The following is a 19,646-nucleotide window of genomic DNA, read 5'->3' as shown; positions in this document are numbered from 1 at the left end:
ATTTATTTTGAAGTATTTGCTGTGTGCCAGGACCATGATAATCACTTATCATGAATTATCTCATTTTATCTTTACAAACACTCTAAGCTGTAGGGAAATTTTAACTATTTCACCTTAAAGAGACTTGAAGCTTAGAAAGTTTCCTCTCTAGTGAGCAGTGGAGCTAGGCTAGAGACCCAGGCATGCTCATTTTACTCTATTTTTTTTTAATTACATAATATTATTAGGATTTTGACTGGAAATATTTTAAATTTATAGTGTCTTAATTTGAAGACAATGAACTCTTTAATAGTACTATTTCCATTTAAGAATGTGGTATGTTTTTCTGATCGTTTATTCTTCTTTTGTTTCACTTTTTTCTTTTTTATTTTTTTGCTTCAGATTGTTTTTTCTTCAATTAGTTCTAATTGAATTAATTTCATAACTCGAATGCATTGCTGGGCCACAATAATCTTTAGGCAAAAATCATCTTTATAATGTGTAAGCATTAGGGAAATATGATATAAAGTAGCATTTTTTAAAATTCCCAAGTAAATTATCTGTTCTGATTTTATTTTAATCTAAGTAATTGAATCTATATTATTTGTTTATAATTCCTTGTTACAAGGCATCTCTTTGAATTAAGAAAGTAATTCATTTTTGTTTTTCTCTCTGTTAACCTCTACTTTCACACATTATACATGTAGACCTCAAAAACAGACTTTCATAGATTCACTGATTATCAAAATTTCAAGCTTTTGGTGACACATTTAAAAATTTATTTTTTGGCATAGTTAGTATCTCTACTGAAATGTTCATACAATGAATTGGATTTTATTTTTTCTTTTTATTTGTATTCACTTCATTATTTTAAAAATAAAATAATAAAACAGAAATAAAATAATAAGTCTGGACATATTTACTAGTGCTGATGCTAATAAGATATGCAAGGTCCTTAAATATAACACAGTTGTAAAAATATATTTGTTTTACGGAATATGTTAGCATTTATACATTTTTATATTAAATCAGACAATGATCAGTGAATTCATTTGCAAAGGATAGAGAACAAAATAAAATTATAAACATGATATATCAGATTTTTATTATTGTATATAGTGAAAAGTGAAAGATTAAAGCATTATATAGACATAGGTAGAGATAGAGATATTCATACCTCCTCTAAATTTATGTCTATTATTTAATTTTCTTACATATATTCTCAAGAACACAGTAACTGAATATAAGAGACTCTCCATAATGAGATAAGATAATGTTATTTATCTTCCTTCAAGAGTTAAGTGTTAGGAGACTGACTTACAATTTCCAAGATCTCATGTGTTAATGACTATGTGCTTAAAGCCAATTTTAGAAAACTTCCTTAAAATGACATTAAATACATATATATATTAAATATTAAATTAAATTAAATACATTAAATATATATATATATATGTTATTGTGGTGTGTATGTTTGTGTGTGTGTTGGGAGGGTGAAATAGCTAAATTAAATGATACGACAAAATTAAGATTTAAATTACCTTCACCCCTAAGTATTTCCTTTGCTGCCTTTAATCAACCTTTTGGTCTTATGCTATTAATTATTTATATTTGAATATTAATTCCTCACACACATTTGTTAAACATATGAGTACTAGGAATTATTTCCCTGAACAAAATAAGGGATATTCAGTAGCACCATTGGAAGACAGTAGGTAAGGGGAAGTCCAAAGCTGGTGTAACATTAAGGAAAAAGTAATGCCTTGCTGTGACAAATCACATTGTCAATTGTTGCTGCACTCATAGTCAGTCTCAGTTACCATGAAGTATTTAACATTTAGAATATATGATAATCCTGTTATGATACAAATTATTCATGCACCCATTGCATTTGAGCTGATATCTATGTCTATTCCTCTGTCTTCATCACCGGTAAGTTAGTGGCTCTCAAATTACTAGTCCCATTTTTGATACAACCTCACTGTCACTCTTCCTGCTAGGTGCTTCCATCAGAGAGTTCACAGGTTCAAAACCAAGCTCCCTTACATGTCCTCCACAGTGTAGCTTCTTTGCTCCTATCTGAAATTATTAGTATGCTAGAAACTGCAGTAGTCTCTCTCCCTCATTCAATGTACATTTCCAGTGTTTCACAATCTTGCCAGTTCTAATCATTTTTCATAATCTGTCTTCTTCAGATAAATCTTATTGCCACTGCTGATTCAGACTTTTATTATTTCAATGATGACCTTAATGTCTTCCTTGTGTTAGTTTTCCCTAATGCTGCCTCCTTCTTTTTCTCTTAACCGATGTCCATGGGCTTACACCAGAATATCATATCCATGTGGACACTTGAGTGAACAAAATAGGCAATATCTCCTGCACTTGTGGAGTTTGCATTCTACTGAGAGGTGTCAACAATAATCATGATAATTATGTAGCACGTGAGAAGCTGATAACTACTGTGGAGAAAGTATTGCAAGGTAAAAAGGAAAAAAAAAATGTGGTTGGAAGAGTAGGAGTATTCACTTTAAACAGGTTGGTCCAGGAAGTCCTAAGACATCTGAACAATAGCTTGGAGGAAGGAGTAAGCTTGAAAATGTTTTCAAAACAACATTCCAGATACTGAGATAACAAGTCAAAGACCCCAAAGCAGGGGATGCCTTGTGTGTTTGAAGAACTGTGAAGAAGCCAGTGAGGTGGTGCAGAGTAAATAAGAGAGAAGATGAGTTTAGAAAGCTGACAGGTAGCTGAATACGGCATCTTTCTTGTCCTATAAATGGCCCTAACTTTTACCCTGAGTGAGTCTGGGAAGCCATTGCAGGATGGTAAACAGTGGAATGTACATATTTAAATTGTATGTTGCAAAGACTGTTCTTGTTATGGAGAAGAGAATTAAAAAAACTAAAAAACACACACAAAGATCATTACTGTACTCGCCCACTTAGAATTTTTTTTTTTAAATGTCTTCAGGATAAATTTTCAGTCTCATATAATTGATTAAACTTAGTCTCCTAATCTCCTGATACTAACCATCGCAAAACACGCATTTAAATCAGTCCACGATATGAGATTCCATAATTTAGTACTAAAGCGGTGAACTATTAAACCATAATTGTATAAAAATGGTAAAATAATGCGGGTGGAAATCATCAAGGATTACTTTGTGTGGCTGTTTAAACGTGAGCTTCATCTTGAGGATAGATAAAATTGATTAGCTGAAACTGAGAAGGGAGGCCTTTCTAATCAAGGGGGTAGTGGGGTGGAGGATTTTGTACAAACAAAGGCATAGAATTAAAGTGTCCAGCTTATAGAGGCAGATAACCTGTCTGTTGCAGAGAAATAGGACAGATGAAAGTCAAACAGAGAGATGAGGCTTTGATGCCACCATAAAAGGAAAAAATATATATAGATTTTTAATAGACAAATAAAATGATAAAATCAGTTTTTAGGTAGTAGCCTGGCACCATAGCTCTAATTTACTGAGGAAAAGCAAACAAACAAAAGCAATTCTCGTATGAGTCAAAATGTGCTCTCTAACTTAAGGAGCATGCCTTTGTTGTATCTTGGATAAAATCAGTGACTTTATATGAGTTCTGCTTTTGACCAAGGATAGCTTCCATTGATATCCCAGAAGATTTATTCCTGACAAAAGGAAAGAAAATGCAGGAGGCAGAGGGAGTTACTACTGTCCTCTGTGCTTAGGTATGTGCGCTGCTGGTGTGTGTCAGACCCTAGACCTTTCAGTGACATTTACCCTCAAATGAATAGTATTAATGTGACCACTACATTGAACCAAAAGAACATTGTAAAGTCTGATTTATATAATACAGTTGATGTTTTATTCATCAGGTAACAGAAACACGGACGGGTCCTCTTGGCTGCAGTAACTATGACAACCTAGATTCTGTCAGTTCTGTTCTGGTTCAGAGTCCTGAGAATAAGATTCAGTTGCAAGGTATGTAGGTAACATTTCATTAATTGTCGATGAGCCTAGATGACAGTTTTATCCAGTTGTGATTTCTTTTCTTTTTTTTTTTAATAAGCTGTATGCACAGTGCTGACTGTTAAAATTCTCATAAAAGGCTAATTTCGTTATTGTTAACTGATATAAATATTCTAGACCAGATGATAAAAATGTCAAAATTAACTTTTCTTCTCAGATTAAGTAAATACAGAAATTGAAAATTTATCTTGAAAATATTTTTCTTACATACAGTAATCATTGTCTCATTAAGTAGCAGTTTCTGAATAAACTTTCCTGAGCTTTGACTTTTTTCTTATAGATTCCTGTAAAAGTTGTGATCGTATTTATTCATAGTGTAAAATGAACTGTTGATACTTTGAGTTTAACCTAATATTGCAATTAAGGATGCATTTGTCTCCTGATAAATAGAAATGTACTTGAGAATATATTAACTAAATACTTATATTCACATCATTTCCATTTTAAAGACAGATTTTTTAATAACGGTAGTGATTTATCATTATTTTCTATTACCATATCTCATTAGCTGAATCAATACAGCGTGTTTTATTCATAGTAACTCTAACAAATACATATTATCCCAGTAATGATTGTGGGAATGCACACTTGCTCATTCTTACAGGCAGGAAAGGGTTATAAATACACGTGTTTAAACATGTACTAGTTGAACAACTTCAGAAAAGTCCTTGTGATGACACATTGTCTAAATTAAGTTGTCTGATCAAAGAGGTAATTTTGAGTTGTTATTCTCTAGTGCACCTTTTTGAATTGTGTAACTTAGAGTTTCATTAACATTTTTCAGTTTTACATAAAAATGCTTTCAAAATTCTGCAATTCCACCATTTTTTCTCAACTTTTCAATCTTGAAAATGTAATGGCAGTGGGTTGTTTAAAATACCCTAAATAAGAAATTACTGTTTATTTTGAATTGCATAAAATTTACAAAGAGAATACTAAAAAATTTATCACTTTAAATGCTGACCAATTTATCAATATCAATTTTAGATTTAAAGTAATTGAAATATTTTCTCTAATTTAAAAAGGAATTCAGTCCACCAATATTGCTTGCAATTCTCTACTGCTTACTCCTTTTTCATTTATGGATTAACTTTCCATCAGAATATCAACTTTGATCAAAAGTACAAAGAAAATTTATACCAATTTACTTGTTTATTTCAATTGGTTTATTATAAAAATCCTTTTAAAATTTAATTTAATTTAATCAATATACAATGTAGTTGATTTTCGTCTCCCTTTCTGATTCTCCCTTCCCACCCATCAACATCATATCTGTTCACTTGTTTCAACAAGTTCAAGGAATTGTGATCATTGCGTCTTCTTCCCCGCCCCCCCCATTTGTTTGCATATTTATTTCTTTATTTTTAGCTATGCAAATAAGTGAGAACATGTGGTATTTCTCTTTCTGTGCCTGACTTATTTCACTTAATATAAATTTTTCTAAGTCCATCCACGTTGCTGCGAGTGGCAGCATTTCATTCTTTTTTATTGCATAATAGTATTCCATTGTGTAGATATACCACATTTTCCGTATCCATGCATCTGATGATGGACATTTGCGCTGTTTCCAATTCTTGGCTATTGTAAATAGTGCTAAAATAAACATTGGAGTACAGGTATCCCTTCGACATGCTGATTTCCATTCCTCTGGGTATATTCCCAGCAGTGGAATGGCTGGGTATATGGTAGATCTATCTGTAATTGTTTGAGGAAACTGCAAACCATTTTCCATAAAGGCTGCACCATTTTGCAGTCCCACCAACAGTGTAAGAGGCTTCTTTTTTCTCCACAACCTCATCAGCATTTATCATTCTCAGTCTTTTAGATATTAGCCATCTTAACTGGGGTGAGATGGTATCTCAGTGTGGTAAGACATTTATTTTTTATTGTCTGTGAATCAGTGATCAGTTTTAGAATTGTATTATATTATAAAAACAAAAACTTCAGCTTCCTGTCTTGAAAAAAATTAGCACAAGGAATAAATGAAGAAACACTTCCATTTTGTAAAATTATTATTTTTATTCTTTTCAATTAATGTGAGTAACTTAGAAACCTGCATGTCTATTTTTTTTTTTACTTTTTTCCTCTTGCCAGGCCTGTATTTTTAATTATCTATTGTGACTTTTTTGTACGCCTGAGGATGCAAATACCTCTCCAAAGATAATCTTAGGGAATCAATTTTAAGACTCTCAATGCCCTATATCCTCTTTCTTAAATTTGATCTGTATTTATAGTCCAAATATCATATTTATTAACCTTTCTAACCTCACCTTTAGTAGTAGCCCTTCACTTTATAAAAGCATGCAATCCATTTACCAATTCTGCCTCTGAGGGGTATAAAAAATCCTGGGTTATTGTATATGGCAATTGAAAAAACTGGTGTTGCTGAGGAATCTTTCATTGTAGACTTTTGTGTCTTTCATAGTCAGTTAGATAGATAGTTGGGTCAATGGAGGGATAGATATTGAGATAAATTATATAGATATAAATACAAAGATAGTTTGCTTTGTGAATGTTGTGTATGTATGTCTATATATATGTTATCTATATTTATCTAGATATGTATAGTTTTTATATATATACATATATTCATATACTACTTCTAAAATGTGTAGTAGATGCCAAATCACCAAGATTAGATTTCATTAGTACATATGTAATTGTATTGTAAAATTTTTATTTTTAAATATACATATTAGTAATGCAACAGAAATTACCTACTTTGGGCCCATTTAACATATAATGAAAACTTAAGATGGCAACTTAATTATGTCCAAGGGAGTACTTACTTTTTCAAAACTATTTTAGGTAGTATCTTCCCCAAACAGCACTGAAGAGCACAGTTAGCTAGTCGTTTTCACTTACCTGTTTCTCTTCATATAATATATGTTTATGTGATGCAAATTACTTTACAATTTTCTTGATGTTCCTTATCAATTTTGTAAAATTATTTTATGTTTATTCACCAAATATTGCTTCTTTTCTTTCTCTTCTTTTATTCTGGGGGTCCAGTGAAATGTATTTTAGACCTTTCCACCATAATACATATATCTTTTGTGCTGTCTTCTGTATTTTATATCCTTTTGCCTTTTTATATTCTGTTTCATTATATTTATCTGGCATATTTCAGTTTACTAATGATCTCGTCAGCTATGTTTATTATGCTGTAAAATCCATCTTAACTTCAATTTATTTATTTCTATTTGGACAATATTCATTTGATTATTATTTATAATGTTCTGTTCCTTGCCAAAATTGTGTTTCATAATTTAATATTTGATCATGGTATTGAAATAATTTATAATTCATGTTTGATAGCCTCTGTGTTGTTCCTTGCCTTTTTATATGCTTATTATATTTTTAGTGAATTCTGTTGTTGTGTCTGAAATTTGTAAAAATAATTTCAAATTATTGATGATGTCTTTTTCCTTCAGAGATTTACTTTTGTTTCCAATAGTACCTTAATCCATTTTGAATTGAGCTATTTGTAATTAGGCTTCCAACCTAGTGAATGCTAGTGGTATTTTTGTTTTCTTTTGTTTTTCTTTATTCTTTGAGTATGTAACTTTTCCAGGTTCTTATAAATCATGAGGAAATTACTGTCTCTGCCATCATTGGTTCAGAGCATCAATGTTTGCTTTGTTGCTAGGCAAAACTCTGAGCAAAAGTATTTCCAATATTGGGCTCACTCCTGAGAGCTTCTCTTCTTGACAAGTTAACCCCACACATCTTCACTGTCTTATTAGCCTTTTGTCCCTTCCAAAAGATGATTTTAAATATTTTATCCAGACTTTCTAGTTGTTTCCATTGAGAAGGTTGGTTCAAAAAAAAAAAAAAACAAAAAAAAAAACTGGTTCTCCAACAGTGGAAACATCCATATTTCACACTGCGGTTCTCAGCTTGTAGCAATTGCCCTGCCTCTCATCCTGGCTTTTACAGTAAACTCCTAGGCTCAGAACTCAGCTTCCTCAAGCCTTATCTCAACACCAGATAGACGTGCTCTAAGGATAGTGTTGTCTATTTCTACTGTCTTGTTTCCGTACATCTTTAAAAGCTTCCCTTGGGCAGACCCCATAAAATGTATTATCATCTTTATAGATTGAAAGTGTTATGCAATAATTTGTTTTATAATTTCATTACTGTTATAGGAATTCTCTGATTTTTTTTTTTTTTGGTAAAATTAAGGAAATAGATTAGCAGTTTCCAAATATCTGGTCCACATAAAATTACAGTTACCTTAAATGTTTTAATAAGTATATACAGATTCCTGAGTCCCATTAGCAGAGACTGTGGCTTTTTCAGTCAGTTTTTAACTCTTAAAGGGAAGTTATTAGAAGAAATCACTAGATATTTCTGAAGCATACAGTAACTTGGTGGCTTGTAGGACTAGACATTTAAGAATGTTTCCTACTTCACCATGCTGTGCTTCTAGGTCATTGGACGCACTTCACTTGCCTTACATAAATAAAGTACTGTGTAACAGGTTCCCTCTCTTCCTTTCATATTACCTTTCCATCACCATTACCCTAGCTTAGATCTTTTTATTCTTCTGTTGAAACTAATATTTTTTCTTTATACTTTCTATTTCCAAATAAGTACCACTCAGAGTATCCTAAATGGTTAAGAGTTATTTAAATCTTAGTGAATTAATACCATACAATTCACCCTGATATAGGAATCCCAGTAACATGACTCCAAATTAATTTTCACTGCATTCTTATAGCCCCTGTGCACTGAAACAATACTATTACTTGCTATTTTTTAAAAAATATATCTCTCTGTTCATTCATGTGTGATGCTTTTTATGTATCATCCTTTGCCATGAACAACCAGTCCCTCAATGTTGAAAACTATTCATGTGTCAATAATATTCAAGTCCTATTTTTTATGATGATTTTTTAAAAAATTTTGTGAACCTAATGTAATTGCTTACCCAATTAGTTATATCAAGTGAATTAGGTTTATCCTTACTCTAATGGTTATTAAGTAGTATTGCATAATGTTATTATATAGTTGAAAATATATTGCAAATACTTTCAGGACAATATACGTGTCAGTCATCTTAATATTTGTATCTTATCTATCAGTATCTTTCAAATAAAAGTCATTCAATAATATTTTATTTGAGGTGAAATAAAAATTAATAAAAAAATGTGAGTGCCTGGAGTACCTTTCCTTATCCATATACAGGTGCAATAATCTGAAAGAATGATATAGATATATTTGTCAAGATAGTTGCAAAGTAGTTTTTTTCCTAATTGTTAATTTGTAATTTTTGTTAAATCAACCTTAAATTTAAAAGTCAAAGGTAAAAAAAGATGATTTTTTTTTTCTTTTAGAAAGGAAACATAAAAATTTTAAAAATCCAATATTGTGGTAAGTAGCAATTTGGTATTGCTCAAAATTTCCCTTATTTCTGTTTATTTTTACCTACTGATTAGTTTGAATATTTATTTATTTATTTATTTTTGTCTTTTTGTGAGATCGGCCGCACCTATATAGGATCCGAACCCGCGGCGGGAGTGCTGCTGCGCTCCCAGCACCGCACTCTCCTGAGTGTGCCACAGGCTCGGCCCTTAGTTTGAATATTTATTAATTTATTTATTTTTGTCTTTTTGTGAGATCGGCCGCACCTATATAGGATCCGAACCCGCGGCGGGAGTGCTGCTGCGCTCCCAGCACCGCACTCTCCTGAGTGTGCCACAGGCTCGGCCCTTAGTTTGAATATTTAGCCTTTTAATTAAGTTTTCTTGATTGGCAAGAAATGCTGAAATTGAAATTGTATTTTTTCTTGAAATATCATAATAAATGAAAACCCATAGAAATCCCCAAGTAATAATTTTGTAGCTTTTTAAGTTTTTTGATATTTTTCTTAAGAGAAAGTGACTTTAACAAACTTGTATGTAGAAAGGGATGAGCTATATCTAGAACTATCTTTATACATGGCAAGGAAATGAACTCTAAATAACTAAATCCATCTATCTGTTCCCCTGTAGTCAGTTTTAGTGATCATTCCTTAACAATAGAGTCATATAAATTATGTATTGTTAATGGCATGATATAAGCCTTACCAGCAACTTTCCATAGTCTTTTACAAATTCCGCAACCCATTGTATTATATTAGTGTTGATGTGCACTGATAGACTAAAAGTAAAGTGAAAATATTGAAAATCATTTGAAATCATGTGATGGAAAACAAATACATATTTTTTAAAGGTGTAGGAAGATAGGATCTATCTTTTTTATATAAAAATAACCAAATATTCTGATCAATTATGTCAAAGAATCACTCAAGTAAGCCTTAAAAACAAAATCAGACAGTCTGAGATATTAAATATGTCCATAATTTCTGAGATTCTGTATTCATGGAGTCAGCATATCTTTAAAGAATTATAAATATTTGCAATATTGTAGACAAGATGATTTTCTGATAGTTTTAAAATATGCATAAATTTATAATTAAATATACTAAAATTTGTACTGTTTTAATAGTATATTGTAAATATGTACTTTACTTTTTTCTTTAACAAAGTTAATTTGTTTTATTGCTTTGCTTGTTTCCAGGGCTTCAAGTACTCCTTCCAGACTACCTTCAGGAACGTTTTGTGCAAGCGGCTTTGAGCTACATTGCTTGCAATTCAGAGGGAGAGTTTATCTGCAAGGACAATGACTGCTGGTGTCAGTGTGGTCCCAAATTTCCAGAATGCAACTGCCCCTCCATGGACATTCAAGCCATGGAAGAGAATCTTCTTCGAATAACTGAAACTTGGAAAGCCTACAACAGTGATTTTGAGGAGTCAGGTAAGACATATATTTCAGTGTAACACTTGTAGACTTTGACAAGAAAAATATGTTGAAAAGAATATTTTATCTTTTTGGAATAAACGATTACATACTTGGAAGGGTTTTAATATTTTATTATTCTTTCTAGTGGACATTTATATACTGTTTTTATAACTTTTTTCAGTATTTTACTGAAAGAATAAATGGTGCTTTGTGTATTGCTGTGCTATTGGAACTAAACTCCAGCCTACCCTTGAGTTGAGGCATTAGTCATTTAATAAAGTTCTTGCCTTTCTCAATACAAGAATTTATCATCTGATACCTCTAATGCCACTCTGAACTTTTCTAGTGGTTCCTGATTTCACTGGTGAGGCATAATGTTTATAGCATTTGTTTTCCAAACCTTGTTTACATTATCATGATTCTCATGACTGCTCAGCTGTACTTGACTACTTACTTTTAAAATCAAAGTTAGGTCAATTTTAGTTGAGTAGTGTTTGTGGGGTTTTGTTTTTTTGTTATTTCTGAAGTTTTATGAGTGCATATATGTGTTTTTAATACTGCTTTTTTATTGGATGTGTAACCTGTAATAGTCTACATTTTTTAAAGCATTGAAATTGCAACAATCAAAGATGAAAGGATACCTCAACATAAAAAATAAAATATTGATAGGAGCATTTATGATAATTCATGATATAAGAATAATAAAAATCTTCATTGTATGGTGAGTATACTTATGGAGAATTTACTCAATAGTGTCGAGCATGACTAACTTTCAAATAGGCAAAGAGGTTTAACTGCCAAGAGGTCAGATTTATATCCTCAAATGTTATAATTATTCTGGTCATTCATTTAGCCAAACACACATAAAAGGTGACAAAAATATGTTCCACACAGAAAAGAATACAACTGATGGTTTTAATTTTTTTTTTTTTGTCTTTTTCCGTGTCTGGCAATGGATTGCAACCCTCAGTGTCGCCCCCGTACTGGACCAGGACCGGCAACGGGATCGCAACCCTCGGTGTTGCTCCCGCGCCTCGCTCAGCCAGTGAGCAGGAACCGGTCTGTATGTGGGATCCGAACCCTCAGCGGGAGCGCCGCCGCGCTTCCCAAGCGGCACACTATAGCAGTGCACCACCGGGCCGGCCCCAAAATCAGAGCTCTTATTTTTATTTATTTATTTATTTATTTATTTTTTTAAAGATGACCGGTAAGGGAATCTCAATCCTTGAGTTGGTGTTGTCAGCACCACGCTCAGCCAGTGAGCAAACCAGCCATCCCTATACAGGCTCCGAACCCGTGGCCTTAGGTGTTATCAGCACCACACTCTACCAAGTGAGCCACGGGCCAGCCTTGAACTGATGGTTTTAGTAAAACACTACCTTTCTGTTGGGAAGAATCACAAAATTATAGAATAAAAGGGTAAGTACAGATTTAGGAAGAGTTAATAGATTTAGGTTTTCTTAACATATATTTTGATCAAAATAGTGCATAAAACAAATAAACTCATAGACGCAGAGGACATAATTGTGGTTCCCAAAGGCTGGATGTGAGGTAAACGGGGAGATGATGGTCGAACTTACAAAGTTTCAGTTAAATATCTCCTGCACAACATGGTCTCTAAAGGCAATAATAACATATTGTATATTTAAAAATTGTTGAGAGTAAATTTCAAATATTCTTACCACAAAAAATGACAAGTAGTTGAGGTGATGGACATGCTAACTAGCTTGATTTAGTTATTCCATATTATACACATATATATTTGATCATAAAATCAAATTGTATCCCATAAATATATACAGTTATAACTCATCAATTCACAATAAAATTGTAATTATAAAAAAGAACATAAATACCTACTAAAGGAAGGGGCTTGAGGAAAAAAAAGGCTAGGATGGAAAACACTAGAGAGAATGATGAACTGGCAATGAGTTTCTATACTTGCTTTTCTTTTGGGCATATTTATAAATTTGAGACCGATTTCAAGGCTAAAGATCTAGGATTAGCCTCTGGAGAATAAAAACACTGCCACTCCAGGACAGATAATTCAGAAGACACTTTTGCAGTCACACTAGGTTAAAATGATATAATTGGGGTTTAAGAGGTCTTAAATACATGGCCAATGTAGGGGCCTAAAGAAAAAGTTTTCACTCCTAAAGGTTCATTCATAAAAAATCACTGATGAATTTGGATCAATACATAGCAAAGGCATAACAAATTTTATTATTTAACATGCTGGGAGAGGGCAAAGTACAGGGGAATCACGAGAGTAATGTTCCGATTTTTCATTGGGATACAGATCTTATATATCCATCCTCACAGGGAAAAGAGAGATGGGGGTGTAACAGTAAATGATTCTTAGAGGGGTGCAGTGGGCCTAGAGGACACACAGTGGCCTGGGACAAAGTCTGTTTGGCCAGCAGAGCAGACAATGACTGGTAAATGATTCTCTTCAAAATGCTAAATAGAGGGGCCAGCCCGGTGGTGCACTGCTATAGCGTGCCGCTTGGGAAGTGCGGCGGTGCTCCCGCCGAGGGTTCGGATCCCACATACAGACCGGTTCCCGCTCACTGGCTGAGCGAGGCGCGGGAGCAGCACCAAGGGTTGCGATCCCATTGCCGGTCCTGGTCCAGTACGGGGGCGACACTGAGGGTTGCGTTCCGTTGCCGGACACGGAAAAAGACAAAAAAAAAAAAAAAATGCTAAATAGGACCAAAATAGGAGACAGTAGTCTGTGACAAAAGTTAGTCCAGGTGTCTTGACAGATTCCAGTCTTCCTTCCTGTGATATGAGTTAAGTTAATGAAAAGTCAGAGAAAGGACCAGAGGTAATTTTCTTCTTTGGCGAGTCCAGACTTTTAGGCAGATAAGGGAACAGCTTCATACTGTGCTTTGGAGAGTGACAGAGAATTGACATACGGGAGGGTGGGGGAGACGATGGTGTCAGAGAGATCTTGAGGCTGCTTCTTTCTTCCAGCATGTCAAAGCACCGTATTTGGGGGTAACAGCTTTTTACACCCCAACAAGGGGTATAAATAAATGTATAAATAAAATACGTGTAGGATTTTAACATATGACAATAATGCAATGATGGGTGGTGAATGAAAAGAGCTAAACTATTCTAAGTATTCTAAGTTACTGGGATTGTTGATGTGTTAAGAGATGTAATTTGTATTTGATTACAATAAATCAAGTATGTATATTATAATCTCTGGACTAGCCACTAAAATATTAAAAATATATATATTTAATTTAAATCAAGAGAAGAAAATAAAATAAAAATAATTTGAATTCTTTAAAATAAAACCATAAAGAAGAAAATGGGAAAAATCATCTAGGTCAGTAGATAAATGCAGTGTAAAGGGAGAGGATTGGATTGTCTTTTTAATAAAGTGTGTTGGATCAAGTATAATACCACTGTGAAGGTTATTATATTAAATATTTTATTTTGCTTTTTACGTTAAATATTCTCGGAAAAATACTAATCGTGTAGGACTGGTTATAATAATAGTAATGCTAATTATGCACTATTTGCTGTTTACTAGAACTATGCTTTAAATATATGGAAATAAATCAGTTGAAGCTAAAGGGTGGAAAATATACATAATGTAAAAAACACCCAAAAGAATAATGGAGGACATTTTAAAGCACAATACATGAACTGAGATACTGTGTAAATATTTCATCATAATAAAATAGTCCAAAAATAATTAAAAATAGTCCAACAGGAATATGTATGTCACAATTATTAATTTATATGAAGTGTAAGATACATTTTCCCCAGACCAGTTAAACAGGAAGGGAAAACTTTTTTTTTTTTTTTTTTTTTGTCCTTTTTGAGAGCGCTGTGAGCGCACCGGTCATCCCTATATAGGATCCGAACCCGTGGTGGGAGCGCTGCTGCACTCCCAGCCGCACTCTCCCAAGTGCGCCGCGGGTTCGGCCCAGGAGGGGAAAACTTTATTCAAGACTGTTGTAGTAAACTAAAGAGGCTTCCAGCAGGTGAGAGAAGTTGAACTAAATTTCACTGAAACAAAAGGCAGGAGGATTTTAAAAGTAGGGTGCACCCAGGAAAGAGTACAAGAGGACATTAGCAGGGAGATGGTAAATGTGTTTGTGACTGTTGATGACTGAGGTCAGACTCCTTTACACAGATGAGGAGATAGAGGTTTTGTCTCCGTCAGGGATTATATTTTAAAGGGATTCCCCCAGGTCTCTGAGAAACACACGTCTGGTTTGTAGATTTCCATCTTAAAGGGACAGAGAAAGAATTTACAATCTCCAAGTTTTCTAAAGTAAATTCTCTAAGGCAAGGGAGGTCAGGGACCTATAGACAGGAAGAAGCCTGTTCCAAGTTCCATCAAGCTGAGGAAAGTGTTCAGGCCCTCTTGGCCAATACCAAATAACACAGCCTCAAAATCCATGAAGAAAAATGTGACAGAACTAAAAGGAACAAAAGGCACCTACACAATCATATGTGGGATTTTAACGTACCTCTCTTAATAGATGAAAGAACGGAGTATCAGTGAAGATTTACTAAATTTAAACACAAAGCTAACAAACGACTAAAATAAAATATATAGAACACTGAACACAAAAACTTGGCAATATGTCATGACCAAATAGAATTTAATACAAGATTAAGTTTAAAAATATTTATCAAATTGTTTCATCACAATGATGGGAAATAGAATGAAAACATGAAAACTCATTAAATTTATATTTTTCCAGTGTCATGTAATATTTACTAAATTTTACCATGTACCAGGTCACAAAGTAAGCCTGAATAAATTGCAAAAGATTCAAATCATTTAGAGTATGTTTTCTGACCATAAGACGATCAAGCAGAAATCAATGACTAGAAGATAAATGGGCAAATGACATTTTCCTGAAAATTAAAAAAATAGACTTCTATATAATCCATGGGTTAAGAAATTTTTAAATAAGAGAAAAAAATGTTGACATGAACATTAATGGAAATAAGATATATCAAAGCTTGTGTAATGCAACTCAAGAATTGCTTTAGGATAAATGTATAGCCTTACAGTGTGTTTTAGAAAACAAAAAGTCTGGAAATCAATTATTTAAGCTTTCACTTTAAACATTTTAAAAAGGAGTAACTTTTCTTCAAATCGATACAAAGGAAAGACGAAAGTGAAAGAGACAAGAGTAGAAATCAATGCAATGGAGAGCATTCAGTGGGGAGAGGAAAGCTACAGAGCCAAATGTTGGTTCTTTTTGAAAAGATTATTAAAACAAATAAGAACCAAGGATAACCAAGAAAGAAAATGAAAAAAAAAAAAAAAAATACGAAGTCTCAGTATCAGGAATGTGAAAGGACACTTCATTAGGACACATCAAATTACAAAAATTTTATGAGGAAGAACATTACACCAATAAGTTTGCCAATTTAGATGAACTAGAAAAACTTTTTCCAAAAGTAAGTTTATCAAACTCGACAGGAAATGAGAGTCCAAATCTCAGTCATTCATTATATTTGAAAAAAAAATGTATCTTTTATTAAAAAGCTTCACTCAAAGGAATTTCTTTCAGAACTAGAAAGGTAAAGAAAATTATAAACAATTTTTCTTCTGAATATAGATGCAAAATTTCTAAAAAAATGGCAGTGGTATATAGAGAGCAATATATAAAAATGGCAATATATTACAAAAATTGAATTTATTAAATGATTTAGTTTAAAAATATTTATCAAATTATTTCATCATAATGATGGGAAATAGAATGAAAACATGAAACTTAGTAAATTTAGAAAAAAAAAACACATGATTTTTAAAAAGTCTTTAAGCAAACTAGGAATACATAGAATCTTCCATATTTTAATAAGAATTACTATAAAAATTTCATATATAATGGTGAAAATTTGAAAGCTTTTCCCCTGAAATCTGGAATGTGACAATCATGTCCATTCTCACTATTTCTGTTAAAAATAGAAGGTCATAGTCAATTCAATTAGGTAAGATAAAAGAAATACAGGCATAATTATTGGAAAAGAAAAATAAAATTATCATATTAGAGATAATATAATTGTATACATAGAAAATTCAAAATATAAGCTATTTTAATAAGCTAATTTAGCAAATTTGCTGTATAAAAGGTCAATACAAGAAATAGTTTGCACAAGACTACTTCAGAAAGTTTATGGAAAAATAGAATTAAAAGATATGAATCTTTTCATGATTTTTTCTAGTTACCCTCGACAGTCATATACCAGAAACAAATTGAAAATAAAATGTTAAATTTAATACAATTTGTAAGAGCAACAAAAAATATCAAATATCTCGACATACATCAAATGAAAAAATGTACCTCACTTAGATATAAAATACCTCTCTACATTGAAAACCACAAAATATAACTAAGAAAAAAATAAGAGAACCTTAAGTAGAGGGCTATCTCAAGTTCAAGGATTGAAAGACTTTATATGTAACAATGCTGAGTCTTCCCAAAATGATCTTCTAAACACAATTGCAATAAAAAGTCCCATAGTTTTTATTTACCCTGAAACTGGCAAACTGATTTTAGAATTTGTATAGGAATACAGTAGACTTAGTATAGCCAAAATAACCTCATAAAAGAACAAAGCTAGAAGAATATTAGATACTTAAAGCTCTTGAAAATGTTGAGAAATTAAGAACAGACATACTAAACAATGGAACAGAAAAGAGTGTACAGAAAAAACAAATCTACATACATATGGTTTCATTTTTACCTACTATAGTGAAAAGGAAAAGAATGGAGTGAATAAACAAACAAATCTGGGTGTTTGGGTAACTATACGTAAAGGAAATTAATCTTTGCTCTTACTTCACACCACATCAAAAAGTTAGACCCAGATTGATTGTTGATCTATATATGGAAACATAGAAAAAACTAAAAACTTTAGATAAGAAAACCTAGGAGATCTTCCCAGGCAAGCAAAAATGTCTTGAACAGAATTCAAAACATTAACTAAAAAAACAAAACAAAACAAAACAAAGTTGAATATAATAAAAATTAAAACTTCTATTCATCAAGAGACACCTTTAAGAAAAAGAGAAGGCAATCTGTAAAAAGAGGAGGATACTTGCAACACATTTTTCAAACAGCTCCTGTTGTGAATATATATAGAGAACTCCTTATAATCAATGAGAAAGATGCAGACATCCCAGTAAAGAAATGATCAAAAAATTTCAGTGCCTTGAAAAAGAGGGTAAATATGACAAAGTGTTTCATAACATTAAGTCATCAGAAAAAGGCAAATAAAAGCCAATACCACTAAACACCACTAGAATGGCTAAAATTGGGAAAAAAAAAAAAAAAAAAAAAAAGAAGGAAGAAAGGTAGAGAAAGAAGAAGAGGGAAGGGAATAACAAGTAAAATGAGAATTTTAAACAACTGAACCTCATGGGTGTGTAATTGACTTCTCTTTGGAAAAATTATGTTTCAATATCTACCAAAGGTGAATATATTATTTCCTATGACCGAGCAATTTAATTTCTTGGTAGAAACTTGAAAGAAATAGGCACATATTTGCAGCAACATAAATATATAAAAACGTACAAGATGTTTATAGTAGCATTATTCTGAATGCCCTGAAAGTGGACATTACCAAAATGCCCATTCCTTGAAAAGATTAAAAAATTGTCATATATTTACACTAGGAAATTCTATAAAGCTAAGAGGATAATCGACCCAAATATGAATGTGTTTCAAATATCGCATTGAACAGAAGAAGCAGACTCAAAAGAATATACATTATGTAATTCTATTTATATTAAATATAAAAACAAGCAAAGGCTATCTCCATACTATTATAAATCAGGGCAATGGGACCTTTGCTGAGACAAGGGCTGATGTAATGGATGAGGGTCTGGCAGCCTTCTTTGATGCTAAAAACACATTAATTCTTTATCCAGAGGCTGGCTGAGTAGGAGTGCTTGGTTTCTGAAAAATCTCTTACAATACGCTTACGATATATGCATTTTTTCTGCATTTATGTAGTAAGTTATTACAGATGAAAAAAGAAACATTTTGACAACTAAATAGTCTGAAGGACATAATCTCAGTAATTGAATGAATTAATATTTTTAAAGCTCACTGTATGTTATACGTTCAAATTTGTAGTTCATTGATATAAAACCTAATGTGGAATATTCAATGATGAGATATTTGAAGTACTAGTTTAGAAACTAGTCCTAATAGAAGTCAGATTTTTTAATCTTATCCCGTAATTGGGCTGTCCATTTCATGCTTAGAAGAGGCTCTTGCCATACTGAATTTAGTTGTGTTAATGCTGGGAATATAATTATCTACAGAATAAATCTATTTTCTGAAACAATCTCTGCAACTATTTATAATATTGAAAATTTTAATATTTAAGTCTTTGTTCTTATTGGTGATCTGGTGTATTTAGCTGATTCATATTTAATTTGAGGAGTTGCTATAAATGTTATAATTCATCACAAACAATATTTATTTATTCTTTTCAGTTTCAGTGTATAGATAGGTAAAGAATAAACCCAAACTTTTCGTTAGTATATTACATCTTTGATAAAAGCACATCCACTTATCTGCATTTGGAACTAAAGAAAGATAAAAATATTTTATTTTTATTGGTCTCCTTAGAAAAATGAATGGAAGAGTATATTTGATAGTTTTGGAAAGAGCTCTTTTCTTGAGAAAAACTGTTTTTGCCTTATAGAGATAAACAAAATAGAAGTAATGAGACAGATACTGCATTGGGAAAATATTTCTAATATTCTCACCAGCCACAGACTCCTATAAGTTGTTAACCTTTATTCTAAGTATTGTGATTGTAAGAAAATGTACCAGGTTTCTCATTTCCATGGTGGTTGGAATAGCAGCAGTACTATGTACAA

At 32.3% G+C, this 19,646-nt stretch overlaps 1 protein-coding gene across 3 annotated transcripts in view; it reads left to right on the top strand.

Annotated features, from left to right (window-relative positions):
- The window catches only part of BRINP3 (bone morphogenetic protein/retinoic acid inducible neural-specific 3), a 396,539-nt gene that overhangs the window by 250,107 nt on the left and 126,786 nt on the right, over positions 1-19,646 (top strand). For all 3 annotated transcript variants that reach the window (XM_008572252.1, XM_008572253.1, XM_008572254.1), the window contains exons 5-6: positions 3,829-3,934; positions 10,547-10,783. In XM_008572252.1, the coding sequence (XP_008570474.1) occupies positions 3,829-3,934; positions 10,547-10,783 (343 nt within the window). The remainder of the gene's footprint in view (positions 1-3,828; positions 3,935-10,546; positions 10,784-19,646) is intronic.

This window comes from Galeopterus variegatus, unplaced genomic scaffold, assembly GCF_000696425.1.
Source record: "Galeopterus variegatus unplaced genomic scaffold, G_variegatus-3.0.2 Scaffold768, whole genome shotgun sequence".
In the NCBI taxonomy this organism is placed as follows: domain Eukaryota; kingdom Metazoa; phylum Chordata; class Mammalia; order Dermoptera; family Cynocephalidae; genus Galeopterus; species Galeopterus variegatus.
This window is presented reverse-complemented; position numbering and strand designations above follow the sequence as displayed.